The sequence below is a fragment of the Amblyraja radiata genome, chromosome 31, assembly GCF_010909765.2.
Source record: "Amblyraja radiata isolate CabotCenter1 chromosome 31, sAmbRad1.1.pri, whole genome shotgun sequence".
In the NCBI taxonomy this organism is placed as follows: Eukaryota; Metazoa; Chordata; class Chondrichthyes; order Rajiformes; family Rajidae; genus Amblyraja; species Amblyraja radiata.
This window is the reverse complement of record NC_045986.1, coordinates 2,835,773-2,855,474: the sequence shown is the minus strand read 5'-3', so window position 1 is coordinate 2,855,474 and position 19,702 is coordinate 2,835,773. Positions and strand designations below refer to the sequence as shown.

The 19,702-nt window shown below is 46.1% G+C and overlaps 1 protein-coding gene across 1 annotated transcript in view; it reads right to left on the bottom strand.

Annotated features, from left to right (window-relative positions):
* Positions 1-19,702, bottom strand: part of gpr153 (G protein-coupled receptor 153) — a 68,635-nt gene that overhangs the window by 30,051 nt on the left and 18,882 nt on the right. Inside the window, exon 3 of the mRNA XM_033047936.1 lies at positions 17,926-18,355. Coding sequence (XP_032903827.1) covers positions 17,926-18,355 — 430 coding nt within the window. The remainder of the gene's footprint in view (positions 1-17,925; positions 18,356-19,702) is intronic.

Genomic DNA, 19,702 nt, shown 5'->3' with positions numbered 1-19,702 from the left:
TTTGAGGCCTCGGTCATATCCTTCATTCGCTTAGGTAGGTCTTTGCCAAAGAGCAGTGTGTCTGGCTCAGAGGCTGGGGTTTTGCACAGCCCCGCAAATCTAGGATTGAGGGCAGGTTTCATTATTTCTTTACGCAGGTTGTTAATCTCAAATTGCGTATTACACAACAGCGCGAGAGTATCCTGTTGAGTGGTGGTCATCTCGGTGTTGTCCACGGAACGAGCAAACGAAGTGATGGCTGACGTCAGTAGCCTGAGGATCCGCTGCAGTTTTAGCTCGTGGTGTCGGATGTTTGGCCCAACGTGTCCCCAGATTTGGCTGTTTACAGCTGGCACTTTGAGGGACTCACAGTACTCCGGCGCTGTATAAGTTTCCAAAGCATCATTGACCACCTGCTCCTGTAGAGCCCTGTTGGAGAGGTGGTTGATGCTGGCCGCTAGTTTGGCTTCTAACGGTTTCCCTGCACGTGTGGTTGCCACGTAGCGGTCCACTACACCAAGCAGCTCTTCCTGTTCCTGCACCCCTTGCATACTCCCGAGATCTTCAGCCATCGTCCCCTCTTCTTGACCAGCCCAGTCCTGGTCACCAAAGCTATCCTCTGGGAAGGAGGAAGCAATGGACAGTGCACAAGGCACTGTGGAGGGAGTGCCTGACCTCCTTCTGCGAGAGCGCCCCTCCTGGGGAGCACCTCGCTGGAGCACCTGCTCCAAGAGCCGCTCCAAGCGGCTCAGGCGGCTGTCTCTCCCCCGCCCGGGTGGAGAGACGCCCCCGTCCGACGTGTCGGAAACCACCGGCCGGACGCTCTTCCTGGTAGCTTTCCCTCCAGCCCGCTGCTCAGGCGCTAGCGGGGCTGAGCTCGGCACGGTGTCAGGGATAGCAGAGCGCTCGGTTAGCGTTCCTACCGCCTGTTGCTGCCCCCCCCTGATGGAACGCTCCTCTGGTGGAGTTGAATGGGAGACAGATTTCTTTGAGAGCCTTGTCTTTGGTGTACTCATTTCTGAAAGAGAAATCAGACGGCTCTTCTTTGGTAAGTAAAGCCGACCTCAGTTCACTTACCTGACGGTCCATCTTTTAAATTGCAGCGGGAGCGCCTGACTCCCGCTGTAGCCGCTTGTTGCACTGCTGGCGTAATGCCGCGCATGCGTGCTGAGCGGGTTCTTCACGGAATCACTCACGTGACTCCGAAGTAAAATTAAAGGACTTTCCTTTAGGAAGCAGATGAGGAGGAATTTCTTTAGTCAGAGGGTGGTGAATCAGTGGATTCCATTGCCGCAGAATGCTTTGGAGGTCATCAACGGATATTTTTAAGGCTGAGATAGATAGATTCTTGCTTAGTACACATGTCAGGGGCTTTGAGGAGAAGGCAGGAGAATGGGGGTTGAGATGGAAAGAAGGATCAGCCATGATGGAATGATGGAGTAGACTTGATGTGCCGAAAGGCCTAATTCTGTTCCTAACACGTATGATCTTTGATATGATCTTATGATGCTTAACTGCCCATCCGCATCACCCTATACTGGATTTAGATGTTGTGGGCATCTGGTCAAAATGAACCTCATTCTATTCCCTGTGTTAGTGTTCTCTCTGAAGTAGAAAGGTTTTATTAATATTGCACTTTTAGGATGTCTCAAAATCAATGCAATAGGATAGTTTAATTAGAGATAACTGTATCAATCTAGTCCACGCCGACTATTGATCACCCGTTCACACTAGTTCTACAGTATGTTATCCCACTTACATATTCACTCCCCGCACACTTGGGGCAATGTGCAGATGCTAATTAACCCACAAATCCCCACGTCTGGGATGTGAGGGGAAGCCCATGTACAAACTCCACATGCACCCGAGGTCAGGATCGGTCCGGGTCCCTGGAGCGGTGAGGCAGCAGCTCTACCAGCTGTGCCACTGTGCCACCTTTAAGATTTTGTTCACTATACTAATGCAGGAAACGCTACAGCCAATGCACGCAGGGAATATTCTGCCAAACAGCTGTGGGGTAGTTACCATGCAAGCTGTTCCAATGCTGTTGGTTAATAATGACAGAGACATGAGGATAAACTCCCCTGTTCCAGGTAGGATTATTTTACATCTGGTTCATGGAGCAGACCGGGCCTTTGTTTAACAGCAGCAGCACAGCGGTAGAGTTGCTGCCGTACAGCGCCAGAGACCCGGGGTCCATCCCGACTACGGGTGCTGTCTGCACTGAGTTTGTACGTTCTTCCTGTGACCTGCGTGGGTTTTCTTCGAGATCGTTGGTTTCCTCACTCAAAAGAAGTACAGGTCTGTAGGTTAATTGGCTTGGTATAAATGTAAATTGTTCCTATTGTGTGTATAGTGTTAATGTGCGGGGATCGCTGGTCAGTGCGGACTCGGTGGGCCGAAGGGCCTGTTTCCGCACTATATCTCTATAAACTAAACTAAATTATGCAGCACTCTTTCAGTATTGCATCCTCAACTCACAAATCTCTGTATCCAGCAACTTCAGGACATAGCTGGAAGAGCTGCTGCCTCACAGCGCCAGAGACCCGGGTTCGATCCTGACCTCTGGTGCTGTCTGTGTGGAGCTTGCATGTTCTCCCTGTGACCGCATGGGTTTACTCCGAGTGCTCCAGTTTCCTCTCGCATCCCAAAGATGTGCGGGCTTGTAGGTTAATTGGCCTCTGATGCAAATGTGTGATGACATAGAACTAATGTGAATGGGTGGGCCGAAGGGCCTGTTTCCATGCTGTGTCCCCAAACTAAACTAAACTATTTAAATTGTTTAAACTAAACTAACATTCATCAAAAGAAAAATAAATAGTTAATGAGAGGACAATGAGAGGCAGAGGCTCCGAGTGCAGTGGGAAATAAGGACATTTCTGCAGAAGGATCAGCAGGATAATGCTGTTTGATCTTTTATCGTGCAATTTCGTCTCAGAAGAATAAAAAGATTAAGAACATATCACCACAATTGAAATAATTCAGCGTACAATGAAGCCTGCTGTTACTTGGAAAATCAGGGCAGCATCTCTCCCCCCCCCATCACCCCCCCCCCCCCTTATCTCCCCCCCATCTCTACCCCCCCCCCCCATCTCTACCCCCCCATCTCCCTCCCCCCCCCATCTCCCAACCCCCCATCTCCCCCCCCATCTCTACCCCCCCCATCTCCCCCCCCCATCTCTACCCCCCCATCTCCCCCCCCCCATCTCCACCCCCCATCTCCCAACCCCCCATCTCCCCCCCCCCCCCCGTCCCCCTCTGTCCCCCAGTCTGTCCCCTCATGGACAAGAAGGAATATGACAAGAGAATCACAGATTGTCACACCTTGTTCCCTGGTTTTGTTACCTAATGAAACTCACTTCCCTGCACCACATTCAGCACGGTGCTACTAAAGCAAAGAATGAAAGGAATGGTAACCCACTGGACATATAGAGTAATAGTGATACAGTGTGGAAACAGGCCCTTCAGTCTACACCAACTTGCCCACACCAACCAACATGTCCCAGCTACACTGGTCACACTTGCCTGCATTTGGTCCTTATCCCTCTTAAAAGCCCACTTTCACCACCTAATTCACGACCTCTGCCGAGTTTGCCCTTGACTCATACTCGCAGCATGGTCGTCACGAGGTCGTAGGTAGGTCATAGGTAGGTCGTAAGTAGGTTGTGATGCTAGTCGTAGGTACTCGTGGCATCAAGTAGGTCGGGGCGTTTTTTCTAACCTGATGAAAAATGTCCACGAGTAAAAAAGTTCGTGGATTAGGTCGTGAAAGTGGGACGGGCCCTTGAAGGGGCTGTCTAATTGCTTCTTACATGTCACGATAATCCCTGCCTCAACTACCTCCTCCGGCAGCTCGTTCCATACACCCCACCACCCTTTGCGTGAAAAAGTTATCCCTCAGATTCCTATAAAATCTTTCCCCCATCACCTTAAACCTGTGCCCTCTGGTTCTTGACTGCCCGACTCTGGGCTAGATTACTGAACTAGTGGATATTTCTAGACTGGCCTGGTTTACTGATTCAGAGACATATGTTTAAATTTCACAGTGACAACCAGGGAATTTAAATCAGTTAATTAAAAGCTAATCTCAGTAACTATTGAAATAGATAGTTTTAAAGTCTCAAGAGAATCACAGATTGTCACACCTTGTTCCCTGGTTTTGTTACCTAATGAAACTTAAAGCACACGGCATTGGGGGTTCAGTATTGATGTGGATAGAGAACTGGCTGGCAAACAGGAAGCAAAGAGTAGGAGTAAACGGGTCCTTTTCACAATGGCAGGCAGTGACTAGTGGGGTACCGCAAGGCTCAGTGCTGGGACCCCAGCTATTTACAATATATATTAATGATCTGGATGAGGGAATTGAAGGCAATATCTCCAAGTTTGCGGATGACACTAAGCTGGGGGGCAGTGTTAGCTGTGAGGAGGATGCTAGGAGACTGCAAGGTGACTTGGATAGGCTGGGTGAGTGGGCAAATGTTTGGCAGATGCAGTATAATGTGGATAAATGTGAGGTTATCCATTTTGGTGGCAAAAACAGGAAAGCAGACTATTATCTAAATGGTGGCCGACTAGGAAAAGGGGAGATGCAGCGAGACCTGGGTGTCATGGTACACCAGTCATTGAAAGTAGGCATGCAGGTGCAGCAGGCAGTGAAGAAAGCGAATGGTATGTTAGCTTTCATAGCAAAAGGATTTGAGTATAGGAGCAGGGAGGTTCTACTGCAGTTGTACAGGGTCTTGGTGAGACCACACCTGGAGTATTGCGTACAGTTTTGGTCTCCAAATCTGAGGAAGGACATTATTGCCATAGAGGGAGTGCAGATAAGGTTCACCAGACTGATTCCTGGGATGTCAGGACTGTCTTATGAAGAAAGACTGGATAGACTTGGCTTATACTCTCTAGAATTTAGGGGATTGAGAGGGGATCTTATAGAAACTTATAAAATTCTTAAGGGGTTGGACAGGCTAGATGCAGGAAGATTGCTCCCGATGTTGGGGAAGTCCAGGACAAGGGGTCACAGCTTAAGGATAAGTGGGAAATCCTTTAAAACCGAGATGAGAAGAACTTTTTTCACACAGAGAGTGGTGAATCTCTGGAACTCCCTGCCACAGAGGGTAGTTGAGGCCAGTTCATTGGCTAAATTTAAGAGGGAGTTAGATGTGGCCCTTGTGGCTAAGGGGATCAGAGGGTATGGAGAGAAGGCAGGTACGGGATACTGAGTTGGATGATCAGCCATGATCATATTGAATGGCGGTGCAGGCTCGAAGGGCCGAATGGCCTACTCCTGCACCTAATTTCTATGTTTCTATGTTTCCAAGTGGTTCATTATTGTTCTTCAGGGAGGGAACTCTACCAGCTGGTCTGGCCTGCACATGTCTCCACATCAACAATGGTGTTGGATTTTAAATGCCATTTTAAATAGCCCCTTACCTGAACACCTCCGCACAGTCCACTGAGGCCTACCTGATCTCCCGGTTGCTAAACACTTTAAATCCCCTCCCATTCCCACACTGACCTTTCTGTCCTGGGCCTCTTCCACTGTCAGCGTGAGGCCCGGCGTAAATGGGAGGAACAGCACCTCATATTTTGCTTGGGCAGCTGACACCCCAGCGGTATGAATATTGATTTGGCTGAATTCGAATAACCCTTGCTTTCCCTCTATGCCCCCCCCCCCCCCCCCCCCACAGCAACCATTTGCAAAGCTTTTACTTCAATCCAAACATTAATAATAATAATAATACATTTTATCTATGGGCGCCTTTCAAGAGTCTCAAGGACACCTTACAAAAATTTAGCAGGTAGAGGAAAAACATGTAAGGGGAATGAAATAAATAGTAAAGACATGACTAGTACACAAAGTAAAGACAGAATACAATTCAAAACACAATATGAGGCAATTAATGCACAGATGAAAAGGGAGGGGGACGTGGGGCTAAGGATAGGCAGAGGTGAAGAGATGGGTCTTGAGGCGGGACTGGAAGATGGTGAGGGACACGGAATTGCGGATCAGTTGGGGGAGGGAGGGAGTTCCAGAGCCTGGGAGCTGCCCTGGAGAAGGCTCTGTCCCCAAAACTGCGGAAAATTAAGGGCACTCAAGGTCAATAAAACCACACTCACAATTTAGTACACATGTGTTCAGTGTTAATCACAGCTCAGACTGAGAGACGTGACCATCTCACTTCCCCATCTTGCAGAGACTGACTGAGGCACAACACTTCCGGGTTTTATAGTCCCTCCCTCTCTCCCACCAGCAAGGGCAGCAGAGAGAATCTCAACATTTTTTAAACATTAATTACTAATTTATTTTTCGTCGTTGGGAATAATCCTCTTGTCCTGCGCAGCGGAGGGGGACTCTGAATAAGATGGCCTAAAATCACAGCTGTAAGTGGCAGAGTTTTTTCTAAAATCATGAAACAGAAAAACAGGAAGTAATATAGATGGGAGTTGGGGATGGAAGATGAGCGCACAGAAGAAGGGAAAGGAGCAAGGTGGCTGGGATGGTGGGAGAAATGTGTGTGCGTTAGAGGAAGTGGAGGGGTGTTATTTGAAGTTAGAAAATTTCATGTCATTGGGTTGTAAGATACACAAGCATGTATTGAGATGTATATTGAGATAGTTTTTCCAGTATGCATGTGGCCTCACTCCTGCAATGGAGGAGGTCCAGGACAGAAATCTTAGATTGGGAATGGGAAGGGGAGTTAAAATGGTTAGCAACCGGGGGATTCAGCAGGCCTTGGTGGACAGAGCGCAAGTGTCCAGTGAATTGGTAGCTTCGACTACGCTTGGTGTCACCGATGTAAAGAGGTCCACATCCGGAACACTGAATGCAGTAGATAAGGTTAGAGGAGGTGCATGTGAACCTGTGTCTCATCTGGAAGGACTGTTTGGGTTCCTGGATGGTGGTATAGGGACAGGTGTTACATATTCAGCAGCTGCAGGTGAGGGGGTGGTTTGGGTGGGGAAGGCATGAGTGAACAGGGAGTTGTGGGGAAAGTGGTCTCTGCAGAAAGCAGTATGGCCAGGAGAATGTGACTGGTGGTTTGATAATGTTAAAGTTGACATAAATCTTGGAGAATGATGTGTTGGATGCAGAGGTTGGTGGTGCGAATGGCAAGAACCAACGGAACTCTATTCCCTCGAATAGCGGTCTACACCGCGTAGTGGAGCTGGTCCTCACTCTTAACAATTTGTCCTTCGACTGCTTCCTCCAAATCCAAGGCGTATCTATTGTCACCCGCATGGGCCCCAGCTACGCCTGCATCTTTGCAGGGTACATTGAACAATCCCTGTTCCAGGCGTACACTGGCCCTATCCCCGAACTCTACCTCCACTATATCGAGGACTGCATCGGTGCTTCCTCCTGCATCCAGCTGTACCAGCTGCTGAAAGACCTTTCTGTTTCCATGCCGCCGATATGGGCAATGAACCAGCCTTCTCTACAACAATGTTTACCTGCACCGCTTCCCACTGGCAGTCTGGTCCAGCAGGGAATAGCAGCTGGATATGTAATAACAGCACCTGGGGTCCTCAACTCCAGACTACATTAGTTCTCATAGTATTCAGTCAAACACAGACAAGGAAACCTCCTCCTGACCTACTCACCTCCTCAGCTGTAAGTCATCTGCTCTTCCACGTAGAACAACACGTGGAAGAAGCACTGATAGCTCCAAGGACAAGACTGTAGTCAGAGTGGGTTGGCCAGGTCCTGATGGCCAGAGGTGTTATACTGGGTCTGCAGCAGGCAATGTGTAAACCAACACAAGGGATAAACCTACGTGGGCTCCCTGTGGCAGATGTATCTGACGGGACAACACTGGTAGAAATAATTGCCTCATTGTTCTCATGGAGACATGGTATTGATTACACATCAGGAGAACACACTTCATCATGTTGTGTGGCAATGCATAGGCACTAAACGCAACAGACTCACAGCAGATGTGGCAGCTCTAGGAGACACTGTGAACCATCATGAGCAGCAGCAATGTACACAACCTCACTGCCTGGCATATCCCTCACTCTACCATTACCGTTAAGCCAGCGCGCCGCTCTGGGTCAATGAGAAGTCTAGAAGAACATGGTGCAAGGTGCCAGCTTTCTAGTGACTCTGTCCTGGCAGGTCATAAGCAAGGATTGTAAGGAAACAGCTTGGCACATTGCCTGCAAGTTCTGACCATCAGGCTTCTAGAACAGTCCTTCCATAAACCCGGGTGCTGTACGATTCACCTCCAGTATTGTCTGATCTCCTTGGATCACATGCAAAACAAGGCTTTTCAATGTACCTCGGTACACCTGACAATAATAACTGAAACCTGACTCGGTTTATCATGTAAATACCCAGGACATGCACTGTAAATGGATCGATTGTAATCATGTTTTGTCTCTCTGTTGACTAGCTAGCACACAACAAAAGCTTTTCACTATACCTTGGTACATGTGACAATAAACTAAAATGAACTGAACTGAATATGACTCTCTCAGACTATCGTTTGGCCAGTCCGTGGGACACATCTCCCGGTTCAAACATCATTCGATTATGCAACAAGGACTTGCTGGGTATTAAGCAGCAAATGGACTCTGCAGAAGACTCTGTTAACCAACCGGTCAGAACAAAGCTCTGCGGTCCCATCACATGTCGACGTGAATGGTGACACGAGGAGCTTCACATGCTGGAATCAAGAGCAAAATAGATCCACTTAGCTGTGTCCACCCTCAGAAAATCTCCCCCACAAATATCGGGCAGGTGGTTCCATATTGAGGGATCCAACAACAAGCAAAGCTTACACACAAAGAACTATCGTCCGAGCCTACTCCATCCATCCTCCATCCTATCCTAGCAACTACACAGACTCTGCAGATGTGGTGCCACCTTGGTTTAGTCTTGAAGCCCTGGCTTTGGAAGTTCACTACACTTGGTTACACCCCATAAAGTCTCACAGCATCACATGGAATGTGGACATTAAGCCTTCTATCTCCTATCATTTGGTGAATCAGTTCATCTCAATATTGCACACCACTTGGAGACGGCACCAAGTGCTGGAGGAACTCAGCGGGTCAGGCAGCATCTGTGGAGAAATGGACAGATAACGTTTTGGGTCGGGACCTTTCTTTGGACTTTCAACATGAATGGCAGTGGATAATTAAACAGCTGACAGACGCAGGAGACAGCAAACATGCCAGTGGTGACAGGGCCAGCACGTGAATGCAGAAGAAAAAGCTGAAATGTTTACAACCATGTTCATCCAAAGTGCTGAATAGATGTCACCCACCATCTCAGAAACCACTATGATATACTCCATGTGAATCCGGTAGTGTGTGTGAGCCCTGCATGCAGCAAAGACTGTTCGACGATCCTTTATTGGCACGTGTTCACTGCAAGGTGAAATTCTTTTTGCGTAGCTCACACAAGCACGAGTCACCATATTTCAGGCAGCGCTTCCTGTTAATAACTTGTTCACTGGTGCCACTGCATTTCCATCAGTAGCGCTTGCCTCCAATCCTCAGCGCAGTCTTGCCAAAACAAGGACCAAAAGCGAAGTCCTTTGTGTGTGTAGGATGGTGTTAATGTGCGGGGATCGCAGGTCGGCACGGACCCGGTGGGCCGAAGGGCCTGTTTCCTCGCTGTATCTCTAAACTAAACTAAACTAAACTATAAAGTTCAATGGCGTTAAAATTGCCAAGACATCCATCATCAACATCACCACTGAGTTTGATCTGCCACATGAATCCTATGGCTGCAGGTCGGGGGACAGCTCCCTTCCTGTGGGGACTCATCCGGCAGCCCAAAGCTTTGCCAGACAAGCACAAACCAGGAGTGAGATGGAACACTCTCTACCTGTCTGGATAAGAGCAGCTCAAACTATTTTAAAGCAGCTCGACACTATCCAGGACTAAGCAACAGCCTGACTGACTCTCTAAGCAATTATTCCTTCCTCCACAATGTCGACCAGCTCACAATAACTGCAGCATGTACCATCTACAAAACACACACAGTGATCTTTCACTGGGACTATTCTGACACTATCTCCTAAAGACAGTCGCCATGGGTAGCATGGAACAGCATTCCCCTCCAAGTTATGTACTTCACCAATTTTGGAAATATATTACCAGTCCTTCCATGTTGCTGGTTTAAATCCTGGAACTCCACACAATCACTACATGGACTACTGTCGCTAAAGAAGACTAATCATCTTCACCTCCTTCAGGGCAATTAATGATGGACAATAAATGTTGGCACCAAAGCCCAGCTCCCAAGATAAATGTGAACGGAGAGATGCAACTGTTGTAGCATTGGTAATGTGGGATTGGCCCCGTGGGAAGTGATGTTTAATGGGGAGATGCAAATGAAAGAGTAAAGAAGTTTTGCCTTCCTTTCCTGGAGGTATTGAGCCTTGTTGAGTTACATCCCCCCCCCCAAGGCCAGTGGTCTGTTACCTGTTCCAGGTTATCATTCTCTATTCACAAGACTGAAGGTTGAATGCTGGAACATCCACAGGAATCAATATCTTGTACCAGCAACATGGAGGCAATGGCCAAGAATCCTGCCTCTACTTCCTTAGAAGGCTTAGGAAATTCACCATTTCCCCAAAACTCTCACCAACTTCTACAGATGTGCCATCGAAAGCATCCTGTCAGGATACACCACAGCCTAGATTGAGAACAGCTTCGTCCAAGACCACAAGAAATTGCAGAGAGTTGTGTATGTAGCCCAGATCATTACACAAACCAACCTCCCTTCCATTAACTCCATCTACACTTCATGCTACCTCAGCAAGGCTGCCAGCATAATCAAGGACCCATCACACCCCAGTCACTCCCTCTTCTCCCCTCTCCCCTCTCCCATCAGGTAAGAAGTACAGAAGTTTGAAACTGCACACCTCCAGATTCAGGAACAGCTGGATAACAGCTATCAGGCAACCTAATGGTCCTTTCACCAGCTAGAGCGTGGTCCCGATCTCCCATCTACCTTCATTGGAGACCTATGAACTATCTTTAATTGGACTATATTGGACATTGATGTTTACTTTGCACCAAATGCTGTATCCTTTATCTGTGCACTGTGGGCCGCTTGATTTTACTAATGTAACAATAGACACAATTCTGCCCAATATCTACCTGATCCCTTACCCAATATGTACTTAATCTGTTGGCTATTTCACATCAATTAGAAACATTGATCATGAAGAAGTCACCAACCAGAACCTATCCAGTGAACACAATTCTATGTTTTATTTCATCATTAACTAATATACAATATTGATATAAATTCAGTTTTTTTTTTCAAAGGTCTTAATCAATTATTTCCTTGATTTTGGACACGTGTTTATAGAAAGTTTATAAAGTCAATAATGCAGCTGAATACTAAATGTCATCCTAACTGTCTTTTGAGTCTGATCAAGATGACTGGTGAATGAGGCAAGCGGAGGTTGAGGGGAGAGCTGATAGAGATGCTGATAGGTTCTGTATGAGATTAGTTTAGCTAGACATCATGGTCGGCACAGACCTTGTGGAACTAAGAGCCTGTTCCTGTGCTGTACCTTCCTATAAAAATAGACACAAAGTGCTGGAGTAACTCAGCAGGTCAGCAGGCATCTTTGGAAGGCTTGAGTCTGAAGGAGGGTCTCGACCTGAAACATTGCCTATCCATGTCCTCCAGAGATGCTGCCTGATTCGCTGAGTTACTCTAGCACTTTGATGGGTTTTTTTTGTGTGGCCCAGCATCTGCAGTTCCTTCCATAAGTGGGCCGAGCTATGAAGGAAGATGGGCCTGCAATAGCCTTTCTCGTTCCTAATGAATTCTTACATCCTCGTTATCATTCTCTATCCTTAATTATCTTTTCAATCCAGAATTTAGTTCAGCTCTGGGGAAACAATTTCACAACTATTCGGGCTGCACGGTGGTGCAGCGGTAAAGTTGCTGCCTTACAGCGCCAGAGGCCCTGGTTCGATCCCGACTATGGGTGCTGTCTGTACAGAGCTTGTACGTTCTCACAACGACCACGTGGGTTTTCTCTGAGATCTTTGGTTTCCTCCCACACTCCAAAGACGTACAAGTTTGTGGGTTAATTGGCTTGGTATATAAATATAAAATTGTCCAAGTCAAGTCAAGTCAAGTCAACTTTATTTGTCACATACACATACAAGATGTCCCTTGGGTAGTGCTAGTGTGCGGGGATCGTTGGTTGGTCTAGACTCTGTGGGCCGAAGGGCCTGTTTCCGCTCTGTATCTCCAAGGTAAACTAAAACTAAACCATCTACCTTGATGGATGACAAAGTCGTGTCTAACTTCCTATCTTCCTTAGTCATAACTTGAAATTCCAGGTGTACGGAAATAATGGATAATTCTCCTGGGTCAATCAAACCATTCCTCTTCCAAATCCCAAATCCCGTCCTCAGATCTCCATTACTTCCAAGATAAACAATATTGGCTCATAATTTAAGTTCCAGATGTTCGCAATTATTTTTGTTGCTCATTGCAAATACATACATGGTGTTCAACAATTCCAGGCACTTCACTTGAAGTGGGCGGTACTGTGGTGCAGCGGGTAGAGCTGCTGCCTCACAGTGCCAAAGATCCGGGTTCGATCCTGACCTCGGGTGCTGTCGGTGTAGAGTTTGCACGTTCCCCCTGTGTGCATGTGGGTTTCCTCCGGGTCCTCCAGTTTCCTCCTACTTCGCAAAGAGGTGCTGGTTTGTAGGTTAATTGGCTTCTGTATATTGCCCCTAGTGTGTCGGGAGTGGATGTGAAAGTGGGATAACATAGAACTAGTGTGGACTAGGTGGGCCGAAGGGCCTGTTTCCATGCTGGATCTTTCAATGAATCAATCAAGTGCAGCTCTGTGAATACTAAACCCTCCGGATTAGGTGTGAAGAAGTGAAAACTGTCGTAGACACCAAATGCAGAAAGTGAGATTGTAAGTGAAATTAAAGAACAATCCTGCAGGTGGCAGCATTAGCACAAAACAGGCTCTGACGACATAGCACACATCAATGAACAACTCTAGGCAGAAAATTGTGAGTAAAATCTAAAATTATGAGGAACTTAACATCTTCCATGTGGGATTCCTGTAGCTACACAAATCCCAGGGTAAAGATGGAAGGTTATCTTTAAGTAAGCACTGCCAGAAAGGCAGTCAGTGGTTCAATGGTAAACATCAAAAGAAAATTGGGTAAGTACAGGATCAGGACTAAAAAGTGGACAAAGTGGCGTTGTTGGAGCTGAACTCCATGTTGTGAGGCCACAGCTAGGTCTAATCTTTGAAAAGATGCTGAAACATTCAACAAGGCAATCGGAGCGATGGAGATAGTGATCCTCTTACGTGAAAGTGGATCAGATGTATAAAACAAGAACAATTTCAAACAGTTGAGAAATTAAACAAGCATTTCAAAGCCACAGTTCTCGAGGTAACTGAAAGCTAAAAGTGTGGAACACAAGAAGATAGACACAAAATGCTGTAGTAACTCAGCGGGTCAGGAAGCCAAGTCTGGACCTGCTGGACAGACTGCATAGATTCATAGAGTGATACAGTGTGGAAACAGGCCCTTTGGCCCAGCTTGCACACACCGGCCAACATGTCCCAGCTACACTAGTCCCGCCTGTCAGTATTTGGTCCATATCCCTCCAAACCTGTCTTATCCATTATCTGTCTAACTGCTTCTTAAATATTGGGATAGTCCCTGTATCCTCTGGCAGCTTGTTCCATACACCCACCACCCTTTGTGTGAAAAAGTTACCCCTCAGATTCCTATTATATCTTTTCCCCTTCACCTTAAACGTATGTCCTCTGGTCCTCGATTCCCCTACTCTGGGCAAGAGATTCTGTGCATCTACCCAATCGATTCCTCTCGTGATCTTATACACCTCTATAAAATAACCCCTCATCCTCCTGTGCTCCAAGGAATAGAGTCCCAGCCTACTCAACCTCTGCCTATAGCTCACACTCTCTAGTCATAGCAGTCTAGTATTAGAAAGGCGCTATATAAATCCCATCCATTATTATTATTATAGCAACATAGAAACACAGAAAATTGGTGCAGGAGTAGGCCATTCGGCCCTTCGAGCCAGCACTGCCATTCAATGGTTGATCATCCAAAAGCAGTACCCCGTTCTGACTTTTTCCCCATATCCCTTGATTCCCTTAGCCCTAAGAGCTAAATCTAACTCTCTCTTGAAAACATCCTCATAATTCTTCTCTGTACCCTTTCAGCTTGCAAACATCCTTCCTATAACACTGTGCCCAGAACTGAACACAATATCCTAAATGTGGCCTCACCAATGTCTTATACAACTGCAACATGACCTCCCAACTTCTATACTCAATACTCTGGCTGATGAAGGACAATGTGCCAAAAGCCTATTTGACCACCCGATCTACCTGCGACTCCACCTTCAGGGAACTATGCACCTGCACTCCTAGATCCTGGATCTGCATCACTGGAGAAACTCTTAGTCTGATGATGTGTCTCGACCCAAAATGGCACCAATTCCTTTTCTCCAGACACGTTACCTGACCCACTGAGTTACCCCAGCACTTTGTGTCTATCTTCGGTGGAAACTAACATCCGCAGTTCCTTCTTACACTGCGTGGAATACACAATGGGATGCGATGAGAGTTAATTGGTGATTATACTCTGCCCTCACATTGTATTTTTGGTGAATTATTTACAGAACCCTGCGAGGGGGCTCATTTTTGGATTAACGACAAAAAGATTTGGTCAAAGTTGCTCAGCATCCCTTAGCCTTTCAGAAAGCTCATCGGACAGAAACTTGATGGAAGTGACTTAGATGGAAGGAGCATCATCTGTCCCAGACAGCAGCTTTCCTGGTGCTCATTGCCCCTGTATCACATCCTCCCAGAGCTAGAGAGAGAAACACAGGCCCAACACGAGCTACAAGTTAGTACAAGTAACGTCCGTCTGGCTCATTGTGGTCCAGTCACACATTCACAGGTCATAGGATCAGAATGAAGCCATTCAGCCCATCAGGTCTCCTCCAGCATTCAATCATGGCCGATCCAATTTCCCCTGTCATCTCCTGCCTTCTCCCCGTAACCTTAGACACCATTATTAATTAAGAACCTGTCCCTCTCGGCTTTAAAAGTACCCAATGACTTGGCCTCCACAGCCGTCTGTGACAATGCATTCCACAGATTCATCACACTCGACTAAGTAAATTCCTCCCCATCTCCTTTCTAAAGGTACTTCCTTATCTTCTGGCCCTATGCCCTCTGGTCCTAGTCACTCGCACTAGTGGAAACATCCTCTCCACATCCACTCTATCCAGGCCTTTCACTATTCGGTACGTTTCTATGAGGTCCCCCCTCATTGTCTCCCGTCAGTCACCAATAGTGATGGATGATATTGTCAAAAGTACTATCAAGCTACATCTACTCACCATATTTTCTTAAGCATGAAAGCACGTTCCATCAGATACAAGAGAGCTTCTTCCCATTGCTATAGGACTTTTGAACGGACTTCTCAGATACTAACCATGAATTCCCAATCTTCCTATCTACCTCATTGTGGCCCTTGCACATTTTTTAATCAGCACTTTCTTTGTAGCTGTAACATTATGTTCCACACTGTGTTTACTTTTCCATTTGCACTATCTGTTTTACTCATGTGTGGTGAGATTTTTCCTGGATAGCTCACAAAACAACATATTTCACTATATCTCTGTCCATGTACTGTAACAACATTTAAAAGACATTTGGACAGGTTCATGGATAGGAAATGTTTAGAAGAATACAGGCCAAACACAGGCAGATGGGACCAGTGTAGATGGGACCTAATACAGTTGTGTCGAAGGACCTGTTACCACACAGTTTGACTATAAATCCATGTGACAATAATAAACAAATGTCAATGTCAATATCAATACAACATAGAAGGCCATTTGGCCCATTGAGTTCATGCTCAGAACATTCCCATTATTTCTATCTACTTAGATTACTTGCATTCGATTATCTTTGACATGCTCATCAACGCCCACCAGGAGATATGTAAGGTTGATACCAGTGACGGGGCATCACCCTTTGTGGTGGTTACAAAGGCAGATAATAAAACAGGCAGACATTGCTGTGACCACAAGGTTCCATTCAATGCATCAATCAATGAGTGTTCAACAGTGTTCAATATAAACATCACTAAACCTCTATGTGTAGGAAGGAACTGCAGATGCTGGTTTACCGAAGACACAAAATGCTTGAGTGACTCAGCGGGACAGGCAGCATCTCGGGATAGAAGGAATGGGTGACGTTTGGGGTCGAGACCCTTCTTCAGTCTGTGAGTCAGGGGAGAGAGAAACGAGATACTGCACTGGCTGAAGTAAAAGTATTCAGAAAATGATATTTGTCTCATGCATATGCCCATCCAAATATCCTTCAGCAGAGCCAACAATATTGAACCACCACTACACATAAGGTTCTCTTTTCTCAGATTAACTCCCATATGGTGTTGAAATGTCCTCAAAGCATTTCCAACAATGGCAATATGTTGCACAGAATAAATCTCTGCTTGTTCTGACTGCTGTGCACACTGATGAAGAACATCCTCAGATGCAAGGTGTCGGGGAAATAACAATGCTTTTGTGAAAGTGAAGAGGTTTATTTTGTCTTATAAATGGTTTATAACCTGTCAAAAGCTATTGAAGAAGCTCTGAAAAACGGGCGTTTATTTAAAGTGTCATTCCTGGGAATAGTGAAATATTGTGCACATTTTCTACTGGCCTTGGCAACAGGATTCTTACTTTATCATTTATTGATTGAATTGAATTGGTTTAAAGATACAGAGTGGAAACAGGCCCTTCAGCCCGCCAAGCATCAGTCACCCCTTCATGCCAGTTCTATATCATCTCACTTTTTCATCCACTCCCTACACACTAGCGGCAATATATACGGAGGCCAATTAACAATACAATACAATACAATACGGTTTTATTTGTCACATTGCACATAAAGTGCAAGTGAAATCTACAATGCAACCTCCAAACCTGCACGTTTTAGGAATATGGGAGGAAACCGGTGCACCCAGAGGAAGCCCAAGTGGTCAGACAAAGTGTGTGCAAACTCTACATGGACAGTAACCGAGATCAGGGTCAAACCCGTGTCCCTGGCGCTGTGAGGCAGCAGCTCTACCAGCTGTGTCACTGTAGTGAGGAAGGACATCCTGTGGAGCTGGAGTGTAGAGTAACAGCCTATTTACAACATGTATACAGTACAGTTTGGTGGTAAAGTTCTTCTCATCCATTACAACACCAGCTGTGGATTAAGGTTAATGAGCGATGCTGTAGGCAGTTGTCAGGAGTGTGATGGATAACAGCCAGGCTCCCAATGCTCTGCCCATTGCAGTCAACATCACTTACCTGATCTTGAAGTGTGACAAACAGCTATCATTGAACCTCACAATACTGGAGTTGTATTTTTAACTTAATTTTACATCTGTGTGCACCTATAAGTTCCAAAAATATTTTTTAAACCAGAAACATTAAAACATTGTGTTTAAGAAGGAGCTGCAGATGCTGGAAAATCGAAGGTACACAAAAATGCTGGATAAACTCAGCGGGTGCAGCAGCATCTATGGAGCGAAGGAACGTCCCGAAACGTTGCCTATTTCCTTCGCTCCATAGATGCTGCTGCACCCGCTGAGTTTCTCCAGCATTTTTGTGTACATTAAAACATTGGAAATTTTGGTTATTACATCTGAATATTTTTCACTTTGTAGAGAGTAAAATTCTCCCAATTTGCTTTACCCCACTGCTACATTAATTTATCATGAAAAGATTTCTTGGGTATTAACTGGGAGAGAAAAATCTGCATCAGTTTCGTGTTGGGAAAACAAAATGTTTTTTTTTTTAAATTCCTTGCACAATTTTACTAAGCAAAGCAAAATTAACTCCTAGCAATGTTAATCTATTTGTCATATGCAGAGTGGAAGGCAGTGACTTACCAAAATGGGGAATCCAGTCAAAAAGTCATAGATGAAGACCATTCCACTGATCAAATAGGTGATCTGGAGAGAGGTTTTTAATGGTTCAGAGCCATCTATGGACGATCTCCGGTTACCTTGTGCATCCTCCACCACAATTGTGGGCACGTTGAATTTGTTCTTATTGAGGTTGTCCCTAGCGTGGACGGTGAACGTCTGAAAGAGGGTAATGACGATGCATACCACCCCCATCACCACACTCCCGCTGATCAAGAGCAGGAAGCAAACCCCAAAGCCCAGGCCGATCTCTGTGACGATGAAGCGGCAGTCCTTGGCGTAGAAGCGTTCAGTGGTGTCGTGCCAGCCCACTGCAGGCAGGGTGGAGAGGATGAACGACACCATCCAGATCCCCATCACTGTGTGCACCGCTTGCTTCTTGGTGTTACTCAACCTGCAACACACGTTACAAACGTCATTAAGATGATGATAGACACAAAATACTGGAGTTACTCAGCGGGACAGGCAGCATCTCTGGAGGGAAGGAATGGGTGACGTTTCCACAAACATCATCACACATCTGTCCTGTTCGTAATGGCCCGAAAACTATGACTTCAAATGTACATTTTATACCTTATAACTGTGAATAATATGTAATTATTTGCTTTGTTTCAATAGAATATAGAACGTGGAACAGTACAGCACAAGAACAGGCTCCTCAGTCTGAAGAAGGGTCCCGACCCGGAACATCACCCATCCTTTTCCTCCAGAGATTTTGCCTGGCCCGCTGAGTTACTCCAGCACTTTGTGTCTACCTTCAGCTGACAGTGTCTATACTGAACATGATACTAAGATCATCTACCTGCACATATCACATATCTCTCCATTCCCTGCATATCCATATTAGTTTAGTTTAGAGACACAGTGCAGAAACTGACCTTTCAGCCTACCGAGACCAGTGATCCCCACACACACGCACTATCCTACACACTAGGAACAATATACAAACCAATTAACCTACAAACCTGTAAATCCTTGGAGTGTGGGAGGAAACCGGAGCTCCCGGAGAAAACCCACGAGGTCACAGGGAGAACATACAAACTCTATACAGACAGCACCCATAGTCAGGATTGAATTGAGGTCTCTGGCGCTGTGAGGCAGCAACTCTACCTCTGCGCCACCATGCTGCCCAAATGTCCATCCAAAAACCTTAAGGATTGCACTAATATACTTGCTTCAATCACCACCCCAGCAACACGTTCCAGGCACTCACCACCCACCCTCTGTGTAAAACACTTGCCCCCGCACATCTCCTTTATACCTTGCCACTCTCACTTTAAAGCTGGGCCCATTTAATACCACATTCCAAGACCTGAAGGGTGCAAGATAATGGGTTTTACTGTCAGAATGAAAGTAATACCTGCCTTTCCCCTCCAGTACTAGGCTCACAAATCTGTGGATCACACCTCTTGACATTCGCCTCCACCTCCACAGAACAAGAGAGAAATTTCTCACCTTCAATCCCCAGGGACAACCTAACAACAAGTGAACAGCTACTGTAAGTGCTGTTTGAATCCCAAATGTATAGAAGTGTGAAAACGCTCACCTCCAGATTCACGGACAGTTTCTTCCCAGCTGTTATCAGGCAACATGACCATGCTACCAACAAGTAGATAGCAGTGCTGAACTATGATCTACCTCATTGGAGACCCTCGGACTATCTTTGATCGGACTTTACTGGCTGTACCTTGCACTAAACGTTATTCCCTTCATCATGTATCTGTACACTGTGGATGGCTCG